Source organism: Gallus gallus, chromosome 1 (assembly GCF_016699485.2).
Source record: "Gallus gallus isolate bGalGal1 chromosome 1, bGalGal1.mat.broiler.GRCg7b, whole genome shotgun sequence".
NCBI lineage: Eukaryota > Metazoa > Chordata > Aves > Galliformes > Phasianidae > Gallus > Gallus gallus.
Genome location: NC_052532.1, coordinates 180,053,779 through 180,072,860, shown reverse-complemented (window position 1 = coordinate 180,072,860; position 19,082 = coordinate 180,053,779). Strand labels below are relative to the sequence as shown.

The 19,082-nt window shown below is 46.3% G+C and overlaps 1 protein-coding gene across 3 annotated transcripts in view; it reads right to left on the bottom strand.

Annotated features, from left to right (window-relative positions):
* Window positions 1-16,539, bottom strand: part of EXPH5 (exophilin 5) — a 34,837-nt gene extending 18,298 nt beyond the window's left edge. For 2 of the 3 annotated variants that reach the window (XM_004938823.5, XM_046898198.1), the window contains exon 1: window positions 16,287-16,539. In XM_004938823.5, coding sequence (XP_004938880.2) covers window positions 16,287-16,405 — 119 coding nt within the window. In that variant the 5' untranslated portion in view covers window positions 16,406-16,539. Of the gene's footprint in view, window positions 1-12,928; window positions 13,104-16,286 lie in introns of all 3 variants that reach the window. The other variant, XM_040706890.2, reaches the window with a different exon arrangement.
* Window positions 16,540-19,082: the final 2,543 nt, after the last annotated feature.

The following is a 19,082-nucleotide window of genomic DNA, read 5'->3' as shown; positions in this document are numbered from 1 at the left end:
AGCAAATACTGAATTCAGCTAATAGGTATTCATGCAACATGTCCAACGAGTTTGTTACATTTTCCCCTTCCCTTGCTGCACAGTGACTCTGCCTGTGTTGGATATGCATGCAAGCAGCTAATGATGGCTATGGGTGCTCGACAAGCAGACAGGAGAAATGAAGAAGCTACACACAAGTGGCTACAAATGAAGAAGCTGCTCAGGAGCAGGCTCAGTTTTTATACCAGGAGATCACAGGACTGCATTGCTTATCTGGACATAAAAGAATAACGCATGCTTGCAAAGAAGCCTGGATAGTGCAACTTACTTGTTTTCAAATTGCATTACACAAGTGCCTAAAGTACCAATGCAAATGTAGCCAAATCCACACCCACTGTTTTCTGATGGCAGCGGAGCAGAATGTCGTGCACAGCCTGTAGATGTAATGCCAATGTTCTACCATGATGCTCATGTCAATCCTCCATCTTATTTTGTGGTAAAACCCACATCCAGGAACATAAGTTATTCCAGTTATCAATTTACATAAAAACCCTCATTCTCCCTTGGAGACAACACTGCTTCATGAAACAAACTGAAAATTAAAGGTCTTGTCTGGGAACGGACGTGCATCCATCTGGAGCTGATACAGAGCACTGTCCATTCCAGCACCTACTGCTCATCCACTGGCCTCCGAAGGATAGGAGGGCAGGACAGAGACATTTTTGCTAAATGAGTATTTCCCCTGAAGAAGACCAACAGGCACAGGCACAAGTGCTTGACATTTCAAATAAACTTATTACAAAGGCAAAGATGTTAATCATCACCGGCACTGCTGCACTGTGGGAATGATTCAGAGTGGTGAACGCCATCTGCAGCATGGAAAACAGCTCACACTAATAGGAACCAGGAGGAGGAGATGAACAAAGTGCTCTCCTGTGCCAACTGCATGACATCACCCACGCAGCCTTAGCAAAGGGGATCTGGGACCTCAGGAGGAGCAGAAGCGCTCGGAGCCAGGCATGAGCTATGCGGGGAGCGGCTGCAGCCGGAGCGAGCCCCTGAAGAGTGTGCGGGGCTGGACTGCTGAGGTCCCAAAGGTGGAGACCATCTCCTACATCCAACCCCTCCTACAGCTCTTTACAGCAGCCAGAACTTATTGTTCCTCTCTCCAAGGGAAGAGGCTACAAAGTGATCTACAGAAGGCACCGTGTGTGCCTCTGTGCAGGCAGAAGGGTGACACGGTGCTTAGCAGTGACACCTGACGGCAGCAGCCCCGAGTGCACCCAGCTCCTTGCATCAGCATCCTTCCCACATCATTGTCCCGGGAGAGCTCTCCAGCTCTTACATCATTTCTATATGTACACATTCCAGGCAGAAGGAAAAACATCAAAAAACTCACTCTAGCATCCATTGTACCAGGCACTGAGTGAACGTGCCCACCACCAAAAAATCTATTAGAAGTTTTGCACAAAGTCTGACATTAACATTTAAACATTGTAAAATCTTTACTGGCACAGGTTTGTCACTATCTGTACTCACCACCTGTACACGTGCTGCTTTTGAACGCTGCTGTCATCACCAGCTTATGAAATAAACCCTTGAAATTGCCTGTGTATGGTATTTACACACAGATGCACACCCACATATGGAACCCTATATATACATACAGTTATGAGAGTACAGAATAGTATTAATGTATGTGTAATGGGAGTATCGTGCGACTATTAAACACTTCTCGTTTGCACTGAGTCTCAGCCAAACCGCACCGCTGCACCCTGTACCTGCTCTGCCAGGTCTGCACGCCCCTCGTGGCCACGAACTACCAGGGAAGCCCGTCTGGAGGAACAATTACAGCAGGAGATGGTATCTGCAGTCAAAATTGCAATGAACTTGCCTGTGAGGCAGTGCTATTGTTACTTGGATTGCAAATTACATATTGAGACGCTGCGCCGTAGGAGTGCCAGAACACCTAAGCACCCTCTGCACCAAATGCATTAACCCTTCTACCCTGTCTGCTCCGTCCGTCCGTCCCCTCCTTTCACACAGGGCCACCTCCTCCTGGGAGAGGGCAGCCCGCAGGGCCGGCAGCACCACCGAAAAGCTGCCACGGGATTAAAGGCAGCTCCCGTCCCAGGTGACATCCAGGAGCCCGTGCCACAAACCACAGCAGGCAGCAATCCAGCGTGAGCTCAGCGGCTGCACCTCTCTAACTTTTCCCATCAATGAGCCTACGCAGCATGTGAACCAATGAGACACTCGAGAGCAATTCCTCCGCAGTGTTTTTCAAAACATCTCTTCCTTCTTGGCTGAAGTGTGTCCCAGTATTTCCTATGCAGACTTCTCTAGGGAAAAGTTAACCTACATGGGTGCATGCATCAGACTTCCGTGTGGGTTATCATGAACACTGTCAAACGAGCCGCAGCCATCCCGCCACTCCCTGCTAGGATAATAAGGAGCCGTCATTGCTGCTGTAAGAGGAAAGGTTTTTTTCTCTACCATCCCCATGCTGGACGTACAGTAAAAGACAAATGTGTAAGGCAGTGAAACCGGACTGCCAGATAGGACATTTGGGGACGTTTCTGCTGTTTGCAGTGGCAATTCAATCCCACGTTTGTCAAAGCAGAAGTTATTGGTTTGGGCAGAAGCCGGATTTGACTTCAGTGACTCTTCCCGTACAGTCCAGGAGAGGGCAGAGCGGAGGCGGTCACCAAGCAGCCGAACCACACGCACTGGATTGCAACGCACCAGGGTTTGCTCCCCCGATCCAAGTCCTCAGTCTGGGAAGACAAAGCTGAAAGGGCTGCACATAAAACCAGGGCCAGAAGCACGAGATACCACTGCAGCAGGACAGCTCATCTGCAAACTAGTCACCTAAAATAAGCTCGTGTCTCTACTTTGTTTATATTCTTCACTTTGCCAGTGAGAAAAGGCTAAGATGCTATAGAAGAGTGGTGGAAGAAGCAGTTACTTCCCAGCGTTTCACTTCAACTTCCCACCTTCCCACTGCTGTAGGCATTAAAGCCACATGGCTGAGCTCACATCTTTACCATTTATATGGCCAGACAATGTTCTAGACATCTATGGCTGTTATCACAGCCCTGGATAGCTCTAAGATGGGTATGCAAGAATATTTTCTTATTTACAGCTCCTTTTAATATTCTAAAAATATCATTTAAAGATATACCTTAAAGCTGTCCTCTTATTTAAAAAAAAAAAAAAAGAGAGAGAGAAAGAAGTATTACTGACAACATCAAAGACTACCAGAGCTGAAATAACTACAAGAAACAAAACAATTATCCACTATTTCACATATCATAACAAAGAACCCCAACATTCTGTTTCCAAGGTGCCAAAGAAGCTTCTGTATCAGGTTAATCCTGCCAGGAAGAGAAGTAAGCACAGAGAGCCCAGATCCTCCTTCCTAATGTATCAGACAGACAGTAGGCCTATTCTCTAAGGCAGACTTCTTTCTCTGTAGCATGTGCATTTTTTTTACTCTCATCAAAGCGATCTTTTGTTTGTTTTTCTTTCTTACTGCTATTTGGCTAATGTCTACAAAGCAAATAGTCTCTATTATTATATGTAAAACAATACAAAGAAGTACATGAATCAGAGAGGAAAACTGACTCCAGTGTTTTGGTTGCAGACATGACAAGATGATGGAGAAAGATCTAAGTGTAGAGCCACTTGTTCTTTCCAGTGCCCTTTATGTGTGCAGAATTAGGCATTCTCTGGAAAATCAAGGCTTCCTCTGTTTGGATTAACAAAACGCTGCACAGGCAATAACGCCTGAATCTAACTCCGGCTGATGCAAATCAACCAGTTAGGTTGTGTTTTCTCTTCCCACAAATACTTGCTTTCTTCATACTTTTCATTTTCATTACTGCTGCTGCTGTTATTTTCTATGCATTGGTTTTACAACACCTATTAACACTAGGTTGCCTTCAGGTTGCCTTCAGAAGTCATATTTGTCTGAGTATCCAACCAATAAAACTAAACATAAGGAAGGGCAAGAGTCGTAGCCACAACAAGGAAGACCAAAGAGTGTCTTCGTTCGGCACTTTGTCCAACCGTAACCCAAATACCACCAAACGCAATGGACCTCCTCTCACTGCCTTCAGCAGCTGCTGGGGAGTCACCTAGTGGTGACACCACAGGATGGAGAGGAGGAACTGCAAATACCAAGGAAGGTTCACCTTAGGGACAGGGGAAAGCTGTCACGGCCCGGCACTGAACTACGTGCGTATGTTTTCAATCCCACTTCGACTGATGGCAGCTTACAATTATGCCTAAATACTTAGGCATTGAAAATGCGCAAAAGGGAATTAATCTTGGTCGTTCTTCCTCCCAGGCTGTGCATTTCATGAGGGAGAAGTCCCATAGCTACAGACATAGCACTTGTGCACACAGCTTGGATACCCATCCTCTATAGTACCTTTTCAAGCTGCAAGTAGGGTTCGCTAAGCAGACAGATGCAAACAACAGATGTCATTTTGTCCCCAGAGCAATTCACTGACAACGGACACCAGAGCCATACATTACGTCTGGTTATATGTGTCAGGGATGCAGACAGGGAATACGTGTGTTAAAGGCAGGGCACTTTTTGTGCCTTTACTGAAGCCGCACCCTGTTTGCTCATGGGAAAATCCTTCTACTCCCACCTCTCTTCTACTTATTAAAAAGCAGAAAAATACGAAACGTGACCCAGGAATTTTCCTTAATACATAAATATATTTGTAAAATTCCTGTGACACTTCACAAAGCTTCAGAACTCTCAGAGGGAAGGAATAATCAGCAGCACTGATTACACTCAATCTACAACAACATTGAGACTATCTACATGCACAATCAGACTCTTCCTGTGTGCTGAATAATTCTTTCCACTCTGCAATTCACAACGTCTTCTGTGTTGTCATTTTTTAACTCAGGCCACACTGTACATGGGTTTTTTTTTTCCCAAAGTGCTAATTTATTACACAAAACTATACACGATGAATATACTGCAGACTTCTTGTTGTAGCTGCTGTTCTCCTTCACCAAATCCAACGCTCCATTTCCCCCTCCAGTTTCTGTCTCCAGGGCAAGAACACAGAATGGCACCTTTGGAGCAAAAAAAACCCAACCCACAAAACCTCCGCAGGTGCTGCAGTTACAGCACTAGGTCTGTTCCCATGCTGACCACAAACCTTCCTTCCCTCTGCTCTGGCAGCTCAGGAAGCAGAAGTTCTCCACTAACACTCCAAAATCAGGAGCTCAATGACTGCCTTCATAACACGAAGTTTCTAAAGCACAGAGCACTGCTAATTGAGATCACAGGAGCTGAGGGCATAACAAGCTGTAACAAAGCTTCAAAACATTGCTTTTAACAATAAACCATTATTTCAGCAGCTGCCCCAGGTTTGTAGTGAAAATATTATTTCAGCTCTTTTGGAACAAACAGAAAAGGCTGTAAGTATATGTATTTTCATTGAGTTTATAAATACTTAGAATATAAAAGCTTTTAGTCCTTTAGGCAGCTGGTCAACAAGAGTGAATGAGGTCAAATACCACCGTAATGCCACAGCCATCAGCAAGGCTCCGTTCTCTGCTGGGCTGATTCTCTGCTGTTTCCTCTATGTGAACTGCAGAACAGTGGGAAGCTCCAAGCTGAGAACATTTTACAGATGACTTATAGTGTCTGTGAATGACAGGTCCAGATCAGATGGGCAAGGTAAAGAGTATTGCTTTATTGTGTTGCCAACACTCACAAGCTACCTGCCAATATTATGTGGTAATAACAAAACAAATTCATGATGCAACGGAAAGGAAGGCTACCCATCATTCTTTAAAGCGTGTCACATAGCTTCTGAATTGTAGTAATTAATATCTCTAACGAGATGACCTCATTAATAGGAATTTTCATTAGCATTAATAGATGCTAATAGGTGCAATGGGTATAATTCTCCATGCAAAGGTTCTGATTTGACAGTAGGGATAGATGAAGTCTCAAAGACATTATATGACAGGACTACATTTTGCGCTCCTGAATTTCTGTTCTGGAAGCCTTACACAGAAATACGGATGAATACCACGTGTCCCACACGTGCAGTGAATCTTAGATCCTTGAACTGTTTAACGACATTTATCACTGTACTTCAGCACACGGGCAGATCAGTGGGGCTCACGCATGCCTGGAAATCTGAGACAAATCTGCTTGAAGAGATAGCACCAAGATAGGAAGGGTAGATAGGGTGGGAGGCTGGGAATCAGGTTTTCTTAGGTGTCCCAGTTTAACTTGAAGGTAATCATTAACAGTCAACCTATTTACTCTTCCAGGGCAGAGCTGCTAGTTGATTGTGGGACCTTTTACAAATATTGATAGCATGCTTAGAGACAGCCATCTCTGCAAGTAATTTACGGCTCAGCTATAAATTTAAACTGCCTTATGAAGACATACGATGTAGATGCTGTTCCTTGTGTTATTGCATTACTTTCTTCATTCAAAACCTTTCCTTGTTAACAATACAAGAGAAAATAAGGCAAAAGAAACAGGCCAGATGAGAATGCTGAATAATGGAACTTGGTTCCAAAGACAAAGGTTCCACCTGCAAACAAATTTCTGGACAATGGACCTGGACAGGCCTCTAAAATTCAGAGACTACAGATCTAATCATAGAATCACCAAGGTTGGAAAAGACCTCTAAGATCATCCAGTCCAACTGCCCACCTATCACCAATATTTCCCACTAAATCATGTCCCTCAGTACAACATCTAAATGTTTCTTGGACACCTTCATGGACAGTGACTTCACCACCTCCCCGTGTAGCCCATTCCAGTGCTCGACCTCTCTCAGAGAGGAAGTATTTCCTAAGATCAGATGTCTGCTGGCACAGGGCTAATCTTGAAGCCTAAGGATCTCAAAATACACCTTTGCAACATCAGGCAACTTCAGAGTCTCACAGACCTGAAGCAAGAGTCTGGTCAACAGGAGTAATACAGAAGCTTATGATGTGTGCATATCTTGTTTACATATTACTGCAACACAACAAAAGCCTTGTTTACACTGCTTTAAGTTAAAGAGTGAGGTCATAAGAATGGATGGAAACTCAAAAATTTCTCAGAATGGATGTTTTTCATCTGGAAATACAACACTGATATATATTATATACTTACACAGCCCTTGCTACAGATGCTTAGAATCTCCTCATTTATCACATCTCGGGAAACATATAATTTATGTATGTATATTTAAATTACTAAAAGAATTATATAAATATTTAAGTAGATACAAATATATATTTAAGTTCATTCAAGACTACAATAAAGGAAGGAACAGAACACCAACACCTTCAGCCATGTTGCTGCAGCTCTCCAAATCTCGGGCACCCTTCGCTAGGAATCCACAGACAAAGCAAGCAGAAGTAATACAGTTGGGTGATTATTCCAGGCACAAATTAAATTTTGTGTAATTTATATATTATAAAATAAAACCAGACTGCACGTTTCATCATTTACTCTTAGCTTTTATTTGGTGTTTTTGATGTGTTTGGCAACTGTGGTACCAATACACGCATCTAATTGGTAAGACTGATGAAGAGAGTATAGGTCCAAGTAGGAATTTAAAATGCAGGCATTTAAGTATAGCTTATTACATTTAACAGTGTTAACAGAATGGTATAGCTACAAATAAGGATTAGAAACACTTTTAATATGAACATTTAGATGCACAAATCTCTAGGAAAAGTTCCAAGTTTTCCCCTGCTTTATTTAATACATTCCAATACATGAAATTGGTGTGTTGCGAAGTTTCAGACTGCCAGCACTAGGAAATTAAATCATTTTTAAACATAAAAATTAGAGCAGGAAAGGTCTGAACTGAGGTCTGTCCTTAGACTGTAAAGTCATGCAAACATTATAGAACACAGAAGAAAATGAAGTATCTGTGCCAAAGGCTCAAACTCCATTTGGTGAAACTCCACTTGATTTGAAAATTAAGTTCAGAGAGCAAAATGATTGTAAAGGATGATGAAACTTGGTATACATAAATCACTAACAAAAGTGAAAAGGAGACAGATGCATGCAACGTCCTACAAATGTTGTCAAAACAGTACCAATGATGATTCTGTGGTCTGACACAAACTACTGAATGTCAGCTGAAGTCTTGACATTCAGCCCAATGGACTTTGCTCCCAAATGTTAGTCAGGATTTTCCAAATGCCACAACTACAAGAGATGCAAGTGCTGCATGTCTAGATGTGCCCAAAATGTTCACTTTACATACATCAGGAACCCATCAAACTAAGCACCTTAGGCTTCACCATGGATAGCACAACTTCACCGAGACCCTTAGGTGTGTATTCCAGCACATCTTGCCATCTTTCACAGGACTACAGGACACACATAACCTGAGAACAGCAGAGCACAGCCGTGCCTGTACTGAGGAAGATATACCCAGCCACTAAGAACCTGGTTCCTAGTGCAAAGCTTGGCCCCATTCCTGTGCAACGCTTTTTTCACTGTCTGGTGTAACCAATTTAATATTTCTGAAACATATGCAAGGATCTGAAGCTGTTCAGGACACTGAGAATATACAAACTGTCAGAACCTGAAAACATTCCTTTGGTCCTTCCAGGGTTGCTCACCACAGACTGATATTGATCCCCTTCTTTAAGGCAATGACAGGCAGCACAGGTTACACTTCACAGGCATTACCTTTTGGAGTACCAGTGACTTGAACTGTGGTGGAGAAAGAGGCTGCCGAGGACATGGAAAAAATACTGTAACAGAACTCAAACCTAGGAAGCACGCAGGCTTCCTACAAGGTGCATGAGTCCTTAACTGGTTCACAGCTCCATGGAAAAACTAACCCAATCAGACTGCTCTGCACCAGCACACACTGCTGTCACTTACATGATCTACTTATTCTTGTGACCTACTCAATTTATCCAGGTGGACAAAACCAAATTAATTCTACTTTCTCAATTAAGCTTGGTCTTAGAAGTTACCTACCCACAAGCTTAAGTGTAACCCCAGGCTTAAGTCTCATCTGTCTTAACCAATGCCTTCTTCCTGGCATCCCGACTGACATCAGCAAGTGGTCTATATAGTAATAATCATCATTGCCATCATCTTGTTTTTCATTTTTACAGTTTATCACTTGAAAATGCATACTTCATGACACAACACATACCCTGGCACAATGCATATTCTGGCACACGGCGTCTGTGAGAACGAGCCTGGATGGAAGTGCCAATAGCATGTCCTGCCCACTCCTGTGGGTTTCGCTGCCTGAATGACAGGAAGGGCAGAGTTGGTGGCCTAGGAGAAAGCTCTTGTGAAGCAAGCCAGACGTCAGCTCCTTCCCCCAACAGCTGCTTTTAAGTGAAGGCTGTCCCACTGTGCTGTGCCTGAGCCACAGCCCAGACATGTCACAGCTGTGCAAGGCCACGGCCCTGCCAATCTTGGCCTGGACCCTGGCTGACATCGCTGTGTGGCTCCTGCTGGCCACGTCAGCCTCAGCCTGCCTGGCCATCACTGGGCCATAGCCAACCCCAGCCAGTATCACCAGGCCTGATCCTGGCCCTGCTGTGTCATGATGGCCTTATCTGGCAATGGGCTGGGGCTGTCCCCAGCTTTGGGCTGGGACAGGCCCTGGTGGCGAGGCCATGCCCTGACGGCCCCACGGGGACACCCATGGATTCTGCAACCCTGGCTTCCAGGGAGCATCGCCTGGGCAGTGTGAGGAAGGCAGACACACATAGATGCCCAACCAGACAGGCTCCTCCAAAGGTAACACATCTTTTTATGGTCTTTCTGGGCCCAATAGTGCCACCACGCATGCTGTAAAAAACTCCTGCCCAACAACACAAACAAGTGCACAGCTCTGGAGGAAGGGGTCAACCTGTCACAACACTGAAATAAGTTTCCTATGAAAAGAGGAGACGGGAGGCCTGGCAGCAACACCCCCTGAACTTTCCTCTTTAAACATGAAACAAGTTATCAGGCATGGGGTTAAATAGAACAGATCTATAATGCTAAAAGTGCAACAGAAAATGGCAGCCGTTTCCCTGCCTCTCCACCACAGCCTGCAATCCACCTGCCCCTCCTCAGCTCATGTAAAGTCACCTTCCTCTTCTTCAAGCCTCTCTGCAACGTATTATTATCATTCAAAAACAGCCATAAGGAAAAATTCTAGCAGTATTTTGATAAGCAGCTTAACCATTTGTCTTCGGTTATGGCAAGCAACCCCTTCTTAAACAAGAGGAGCCCCAAAGCGGGATTGTTTATGACAGTAATTGTTTACGAAACTGAGAAAACATTAAATGGCAGTGTTTCCTGCCACTTTTCCTTCTATTTACACTTTTAGCATATTCTCCCTTCAGGGCTTCAAGGACCTGTTTTCCTAAGTGTTTACAAACCACGAACCGTGCCAGTGGCACATTATCAGGAGTAAATAATAATAGCATCTCCTTCACAAACAAGACACAATAGGGCAATCATGCCCTGGCACATCGAGGGCGGAGTATCTCTTATGAAAGAATTTCTTTATTAATGCTTTGTTCAGGGAGGGAGCGCCAATGAAACCACACTATTCCTAAGAGCTGGTGCCCTGGTATCCTGCTCTTCCCACCCATGCTGCTTGTGGGTACTTTGGGGTTGATTCTAAAAACTATTTCTAATTTTAAGGAGTTGTAATCTAAATCTTTCACTAAGTAATTCTGACTCTCTGAGAGGCTACCTCTGTGAATATGCCAAAATTACCCTTGGGTTAAAGAATGAAGCGTCAGACCGCTCAAAATGTAAGCAAGACAGAATAACATGCTTGCAGAATAACTGAAGCACCAGGAGGGGGGCTGCATATGGCAACAAATGCCTTCTGAGGTTAGGAGTATGGCAAAAATAAATAAATAAAATAAAATAAATAAAAAAATTCCTATGCAGTGTTTTATTGCCATTCTCTATCATCAGACCTGTGAGAGAAAATGTCAGCGAAGAGAATACAGTGAAGAATTAGTTGCAGCAAAGGATGGATGCTGTAAATGATGCGCCGTAAGGCAATGATAACAGATGTCCTCTTGTAAAAATAACTGCATCCAAGTAATTTGTTGTAGAGCCCATCTAGAACAAAGTAAGGAGGGGATTCATCTTTCCCCCAAGAATTATATGCTGTCAATGGGTCACCAAGAGAGGAGCAGTGAGTAATGCTGAATGTTTCTCTCAATTAATTTCTTTTGCTTTCATCTTTAAATGGGAGGATAAAATGAAAACAAACCTCTCCTTTGCTACATATGCAAATGAGAAATCACCTAAACCAACCTGGAAATAAGCAAAACAAATTAAAGCAAAAGGATTGACAGCTCTTCTCTACCAAAAGCTCAATTTCCTTTTCCTCTTTTTTCCCTTTCTCAATTTTAATTCATTAACAGTGGCTGATGCCTGAAATATACTCTGGGACTGGAAATTATTTTTTTCCATTCTTTCTAGAAAACAGAACAACACACACACAAAACCACTTCTCACACAATACAGGCATCGTTTTTTCTAGCAACATGATCTTGCCAGGAAGCTGCTCACTGGGGAGGTAGGTTCAATTCCCCGCTCAGTTGCCTGTTATTTTCGGTGTCTCACTTGAAAGTGAAGATAATAGCATTTCTCTTTTTCTCAGATTAATAAGTTAAAGTGACAGAAAGCTACCATATGTAGTCATAGTAGAGTGTGTTACATGATACAGAAGAATGTCCTAAAAGTTAGCAATTAACACAGAGCACTTCTGCCTGCTTAAATCCATTCTCCGTTAACCCACATCCCATGTGCTGTAACTCCCAACTATTTATTTTTTTTCCTAATGCAAGTAAACCAGCTACCTCTCCACCTGCCACAGCCCCATACCTGCTGCCTCTTTTAAGCAGTTAGCTCCATACCTCCTTGCTCCTCTTGTCCCAGCTGTTGCTCTCCTGGCTCTCTGTGCTTTTTCAGTGGTAGAAGAGCATTTCCACGCCAAGCCCGAGCACCCGCTCAGGCAGCCAGAGAGACCAGCAGCCCCATGGCTAGCTGGGAGGACACCTGCTCAGGCACTGTCTGCCTCTCCACAAGCCGCAGAGGGAGGAGCTCCCCAGAGATTAAAGGTGGCAGCTCCACCTCTGTATTCCATAGCTTGATGCTGTACTGCTATGGAGTCTTCCTGAGTGGACTGCCTGCCAGTCCTTTGCCAAGCTGCCAGTGAGTGCTGTCCTGAAGGGACTGGAAGCAGCCTCCCTGGTTACCCTGCCATCGGTTTCTTGGAGAAAGGACAGAAAAGCACCTACAGGTTTGTTAACCCTAAGGGACCTGGGGCTCCACATGCAAATATCAGCTGTCAAATCTTTTTTTCAACTTCTGTCCCCAGCAGCTGGAAAACAAAGCTTGAGAACGTTGTCTGGGTGTACCCTGAAGCCTTGAAACCAGAAGTCAAAAGAGATATGGAGTGCTTTTATGTCATCATTTTCAAGCCTATTCCACTGTGTGTGGAAAGCTGATCCGTGACATCATCACCTGCATCTACTGCAAGCATTTGGTGTGTCCTTATGGAAACTGAACTGCCAGGGACCCAAATGAACATAATGCCATCCCATGAGGAAGCTGGATGCCTCCCTGACTCCTCGTGGGCATCTGGCTGTGATTGAAGTATTTAGGAGAAGGAACCTGCAGTCACAGGCATCTACAAGTTCATCAGTTTCACTAACCACGTTAACTAAAACAGTCTTTTGTGACGCGGTTAGTTTTCTGTTTTTAATGCTGTAATTAGATCACATATTCCACTCATTTTTTTCCTCCAACACTAATGCTTATGATACATGAATCTTCCTCCAAAGGAGTACTGTGAATAAGACTGGATTTGATGAACAACAAGAATACTGAAGTTGGGCGTCACCCAAGCCCAAATCTAATCGTTTTTGTTTGCTTGTTTTGAATTATGCAGTAAGTACTTACTATTAAGTTTCTATATTAATTTCAGAGTGCGTGGCAGTGTGTGTACAGTCACATGAGTTACACCAAGGCTGGCCGCTGCAGCCTCTCCGAGCCTATTTCATGGGAGAAGCTCAGCGACGTCTGTTTGCAGTTGCTACTCAGAAGTACTGTTGTTCACCATGGCCACGGGAGGGCACTAAAAAGGAGAAAACAGGTGAAAAAAAAGGCAGCCATGGGAACCCACGGCCCAGAATACAGCAGGAGCCCTGCTAGACATCGGGAACAAGAACAAATAGAGGTCCGACAGGTCACAGTCCATTTCTGAGTAAAAGCGAAAGCAAAACTGAGAGGTCCTGAAAGCTTCACACGGAGGCGTGGGGCCTGCCAAGCTCCAAGGAGCAGAGAAAGGGCTGGAGGTGCCCAGAAGGTGCATTGGGGATGGGAACGGAGGGCACCAAACAGGGTCTGCAGCTCGTGCTGAGCCCACAGCTGCAGAAATGGCACAAACGGCTGCAAAGGTCACACGTTCAGCTCCACACAAAGGCCACAAAGGTGAGTAGTTCAGTTGGAAGGGACCTTCCAACGTCATCTCATCCAATTGCCTGACCAGGGCTAACCAAAAGCTAAAGCATATTGCTGAGGGCATTATCCAAATGCCTCTCGAACACTGACAGCTGTGGGGCATCAACCACCTTTCCAGGAAGCCCGACGCACTGTCTGACCAACCCTCATGGTACAGAAATGCTTCCTAACGCCCAGCCTGATCCTCCCTGGTGCAGTTTTGTGCTGTTCCCATCGTGCCATCAGCTCTCAGGAGTACATCCCAGCACCTCCCTCTGCTTCCCATCCTTGGGGAGTTGTAGAAAGGGAGCTGGGGAGGGCTGTATGAAGTGACATATAAAGCAGCCCCCTGTACACATTTCACTTCATGCTGCGCCGCAATACATTTGTATTTTTGTGACCATCAGCTCTTCTAATCGCCATTTGCTGGACAAGGTGAGCCAGTCTGCATCCATCTTTGTAACTTAGAACTTATTTCTTGCAGCAAAAGCAGTTGGTAAAAAGACATAAGTCTGCTCCTGCCTTTTTTTTTCTTTCTTTTAAATCCAGGGTGAGTTGTATTTGGGAATGGATTTCAGTGGTTCATTGACCTTTCAAGATTTGCAGACAGCTATGTGCTCACTTGTCTGACACCAACCAGCATGCATAAGGACAGTACAGTCATTCGAATCTGATTTGTGGTCTATGAGGAAACTCTTCATTCCTTCTATCTGTCTGAGGCAGGTTAGCCTACACAGGAATATGCTATACTGTAAGCAGATGGGGCCACTGGGCAGACTTGAGCCCACTGGTTGTTGTTAACTTGCTCCTTGGCTCTGTCCACCTCCTAGTTGTTCCTCCAAAAAGCACTCCTGAGAGCAGAGTGGGGCACACCTCTCCTTGGTGCCTCCATGCACGATAGTCGTATTGATGAAACCGCTCCTCCCATTGCACCGCACCTCCCATACACCCCATACACCCCACTGCATTCGTGGCATAAATCAAACCTCGAGAATTACACTTCAGAAGCATCAGAGGAGCGAGCTAAAGCAGTGCTCAGGCATTATTTTACAATTTTAGAACTGAAAAAATGCGTACAAAGTTAATTATCAGAATAGTAATAAGAATGAATTGGAGCCAAGGGGGCAGGCATATGACATCGAGAGGAGCAAATGTGATTTTATTTGGAGTCTCTGAAGCTCACTGTAGCCATATGAGAACAGCAGGAGTAGGCCCTCCAGGGCCATCACTGTTATTATACTTAGATTATAGTAGCAGCACCACAAAGACTGCTCATGATGGGACTCCTCTGGCCTGAAGAACTTAAAGGCTATGTGAGACCAGGTAGACAAGTGGAGTGAGGAAGAAAGTACTTTTATTAGGATAGAGCGATTAAGAGCTTGCCCAAGGACACTTACAAAGCCTTTGACAGATCCAGGACTTTAACACAGATTTCAGTATGGCGCCTTAACCATAAATGCTTCACCTATCTTTCCCCATGTCTCTTCAACAGCGATTTAAAGTAGGCTCCATCTCAGTACAGCATCATCAAAAATGTCCTCTTATGCCATAAGCTGATTTTGACACCCTTTGCATGAAGAGAGATCACTTTTTGTCAACAGTGTCCTGGTTTCAGCTGGGATAGAGTTAACTTTCTTCCTGGTATGGTGCTGCATTTTGGATTTAGGATGAGAGTAATGCTGCTAGCACAGCAATGTTTTAGTTGTTACTGAGCAGTGCTCACACCGAGTCAGACTCTTCTGCTTCTTCCCCTTCTGAGAGGGGCTGGGGTTGGCAAGGAGCTGCGAGGGGACAGAACCAGGGCACCAGATCCAAACTGGACAAAGGGATATGCCATATCATATAGCATCAGACTGAGCAGTGAGTGGAGGTGTAGGGCAGCTGCTGCTCAGGGACCAGCTGAGCATCATCAGTCAGTGAGTGGGGAGCAACTGCACTGCGCATCACTTGTGGCTTTTGAAATTCTTTTTCTTTTCTGTTTTCCCTGTCTTATTAAACTGTCCTTATCTCAAGCTGTGAGTTCTTGCACTTCTTCCTGGTTTTGATTCTCTCCCCAACCTGCTGTGGGGCAGCCAGCAGAAGGCTGTGTGGGCTGAGCCACGATACCCAGCCAGCAACCGACAGAGGCACAAACACAGAGCTGGCAGCAGATGGAAGCCCTGAATGCAAGAGCCAGCTATTGCTTCTTGAGCCTTCGAACAGCTAAAAACACCCCGCAGAAAACCCATCTGGACAAAAACATTACCCCTTAATGTTCCTTCTGTAGCTAACATGAGTGTGCTATTAGTGAGAAGCGCCTGCATGTGCAGGTGCTGCAGTGTCCGTGTTCACTGCAGGGCAGTTGGGCCAGACGGCCTTTACAGGGCCCTTCCAACTCCAACCATTCCACGACTCTAAGGTGAGAGAGCGGCGCCTTTCACCTGCACACTGCGAGGTACCGGGAGCTTCAAACAGAGTAGGAAACGATAACTTCGAACGCTAAGTGATAAAGTCTATCTTTCATTTGTTCCTTGACCCTTGCTTTTACTGTCAACAGAGAGCGTCAGTGATGGCACGTTCTACACAGCTCGTCCAAGGACGTGTGCACCTGAAAGCACTCTCCGTCCCGCAGGGCCCCGCCGCGCTGTCCCGTCGCCACGCACCGCGTTCCCCCACCAGAGGGAACAGCAACGACGCCAAAGCCAGAACCCGCCGCCCCGCTGCCTCACAGCCGCGCCTGCCGCAACACACGGGGCCCCGAGGCGCCGCTGCCTGTGCCCGGGACGGGGCGCCGAGCTGCCCGCCGGGACCGCGCCGCCGCCAACCTGCCCCTCAGTACCTCACTCTGTCCTTCTCCGCCCGCCGGAGCTCCGAGTCCCTCTGCAGCACCTGAAAAATCGTCCTGGCTTCCTCCTCGCTTAAAAAACTGAGGTCCGGCCGCTGGGGAGTCGCGCTCATGGTTTGGCTTATCTCCCTGCGGGCGGCCGGAGGGCGGCGGGCGGCGCGGAGCCCCTCGCAGCGCGGCGCGACTCCCGCATGGCCGAGCCCGGCGGGACGGCTGCCGTCCTGCGCTCGCACCGCAGCCCTCTGCCGCACCGCCCCGCCGCGCCCTCCGCGCCTCCCTCCCTCCCGGCCCGGCGAGGCGGGGAGGAGGCGGCTCCGCAGCCGGAGGTGCTGCTCGGTGCCCGCGGGCGGAACGGCGCGGGGCTGGGCGCGGGGCTCCGCTTGTCCCCTGTTACCCCGGGCACTCGCTCCGGCCGGAGCCGGTGGTTTGTGTTAACAGTGCTGGAAGTTTTCAGGAAGCAATAGCCAAGGAGTTCTTAACCTCTGTGTTACGAGCGCATCTCAGAAGTAGAATCATGGAATCATTGAGATTGGAAAAGACCATCAAGATCATCTGTCCAACCATCAACCCATCCCCTGCGTGCCCACTAACCACGTCCACACACTGTTTGAACACCTCCAGGGACAGTGACCGCACCACCTCCCTGGGCAGCCTGCGCCTCTGCCTCACCCCTCTTTCTGAGAAATTTTTCCTAATATCCAACCTGAACCTTCCCAGGCACAACTTGAGGCCATTACCCCTTGCCCTATCACTATTTACCTGGAGAAGTAACTTTATTCTGGCAGCTGCAGCTCCACCCTGGTGTGAGCAGAGCAGAAATGTGCCCTGAGCACGTGCCTGCCATCCGTGGCAGCCTGGTTGTGTCACCCTGGTGGGCAGCTGGACTCCCTGTACAGTCCCTCTCACCCCTCTCTCCCACCTGCAGTTGCATGGCACTGATTCCCTTCCTTCAATCCAGTCTCCCAAAGGCGTACCCAGCATCACTCATGGCTCAGCTCTGCACAGCGGTGGGTCCCCGTTGGAGGGCTCTGCTCTGCTCTGACATGGGGCACTGCTGGGCGCTCCTCACAGAGCCATCACTGCAGCCCCCCTCCAAAACCTTGCCCCACAGATCCAAAACAATAGTACCAAAATGACCTTTGAAATACGTTAGTTGAAGAAGGGCTGTATTCGGGATTAAACCGTAGATGTGACCACAGGTATAAGGAAAAGCAGGAACACTTGCTGCTGTGGAAAACAGGCAGTGGGAACATCAGCACAGCATGATGCATGCAGCTGCCTTCCCACCCTATACAGTGGGCTGATGTGGGGCCACAGAGGAACACTTCCCTGCTGGGAAGTCATGCTGTGCAGGGGGAAATAAGGTCATCAGAGCACAACAGGGGATAGCAGGTTCCAGAAGGCTCCTTGTTTGTGGGTAGCTCCTGGCATCACTTGTCAGCCCAAAGAGGAACTTTCCAATTCCTGGTGACAAAACAACAACAATAAGGCTGTAAGACAATGGTTAGAAACGTAATGGAAGCTGTGGAGAGTTACACTGTTTAGAAGATGCAGAGAGAAAATGTCTCCCACAGAGAAAAGACACAGTGGATTTCTGATAGGGTATAGGATGTGCTTCTTGGTAAGGTCCAAACCTGTTATTTCAGCAGATGCAAGAGCCACAGTCATCACTGGTGCATTAACAGCTAGCAGACCTCTCTCTTAGGGTAAGCATCCTGCTCTCCCTGTTCTGTTGTGCTGAGCACAGAGTGACTGTTTCATTACTCACTCAGCCATCGTACCAGCCATCTTGGCCTTTCTTTTCCGCTTTCAAAGGGAAGGTAGCTACACAGAAGGAATGCCAAGCCACAGCCTTTTTCTTTTGTGCCTCCTTAGTGGCTGTGTTCCATCAGAAGAGGCTAAGTGCACAGTTTCCCCCAGGACTCTCCTAGGCAGAGGGTTGGGCAGCACTCTCCCTTTCCACCTGGCACCTGCAGGGAATGGGAAGCAGCTGCTCATGGTGCCTCACAGCTTCTCCCAGAGCTGAGAAGAACCATGGTAACAGTCTTTTCTGTTGATTTGCTGCAATGAACTTGATCCAAACATTACAGTTCAAAAGCAGCAGTGTACGGCTCACAGGGCAGATTTCAAACAACTGTCAGAAGAGATGTCTCTTGCTAGGGTGGGCATTCTCTATAGTTACAACACAGGGCATCATGAATGCCTACCATTGCTATAAAAGTGAGTTTTTATTGGTTATATTGTGAGTTTTTTTCTTCATAAATACATACATTCAGACTACGCAAGAAGTATATGGATGTTCTTAAGGGTTTACTTAGAAAGTAATCACTATAGTGCTATTTTGTAATTGTATATCTCCTGCATGTAGGTGAAGAATTAAATCCATATTAATAAGTTTTTTGTAACTCTTTTTCTTCTTTTCTAATAATCCAATTAAGTGCCTTTTTATCACCAAGATGTGTTAAAATACATACAGTATTTTAAGCACAGAGAGGAACAGGGCCAAGGTGTTGCTGACCTCGTCTACCCTAGACTTCAGCAAAGCCACTGACACTGTCTCCCACAGCATTCTCGTGGAGAAGCTGGAAGCCCACAGCTTGGATATGTACACTCTTTGCTGGGTAAAGAACTGGCCAGATGGCCAGGCCCATTGAATGGTGGTGAATGGAGTTAATCCCAGCTGGTGACTGGTTATGAGTGTTGCTCCCCAGGGGCTGGTACTGGGGCCTGTCCTGTTCAGTATCTTTACTGATGATCTGGATGAGGGCATTGAGTGCACCCTCAGTAAGT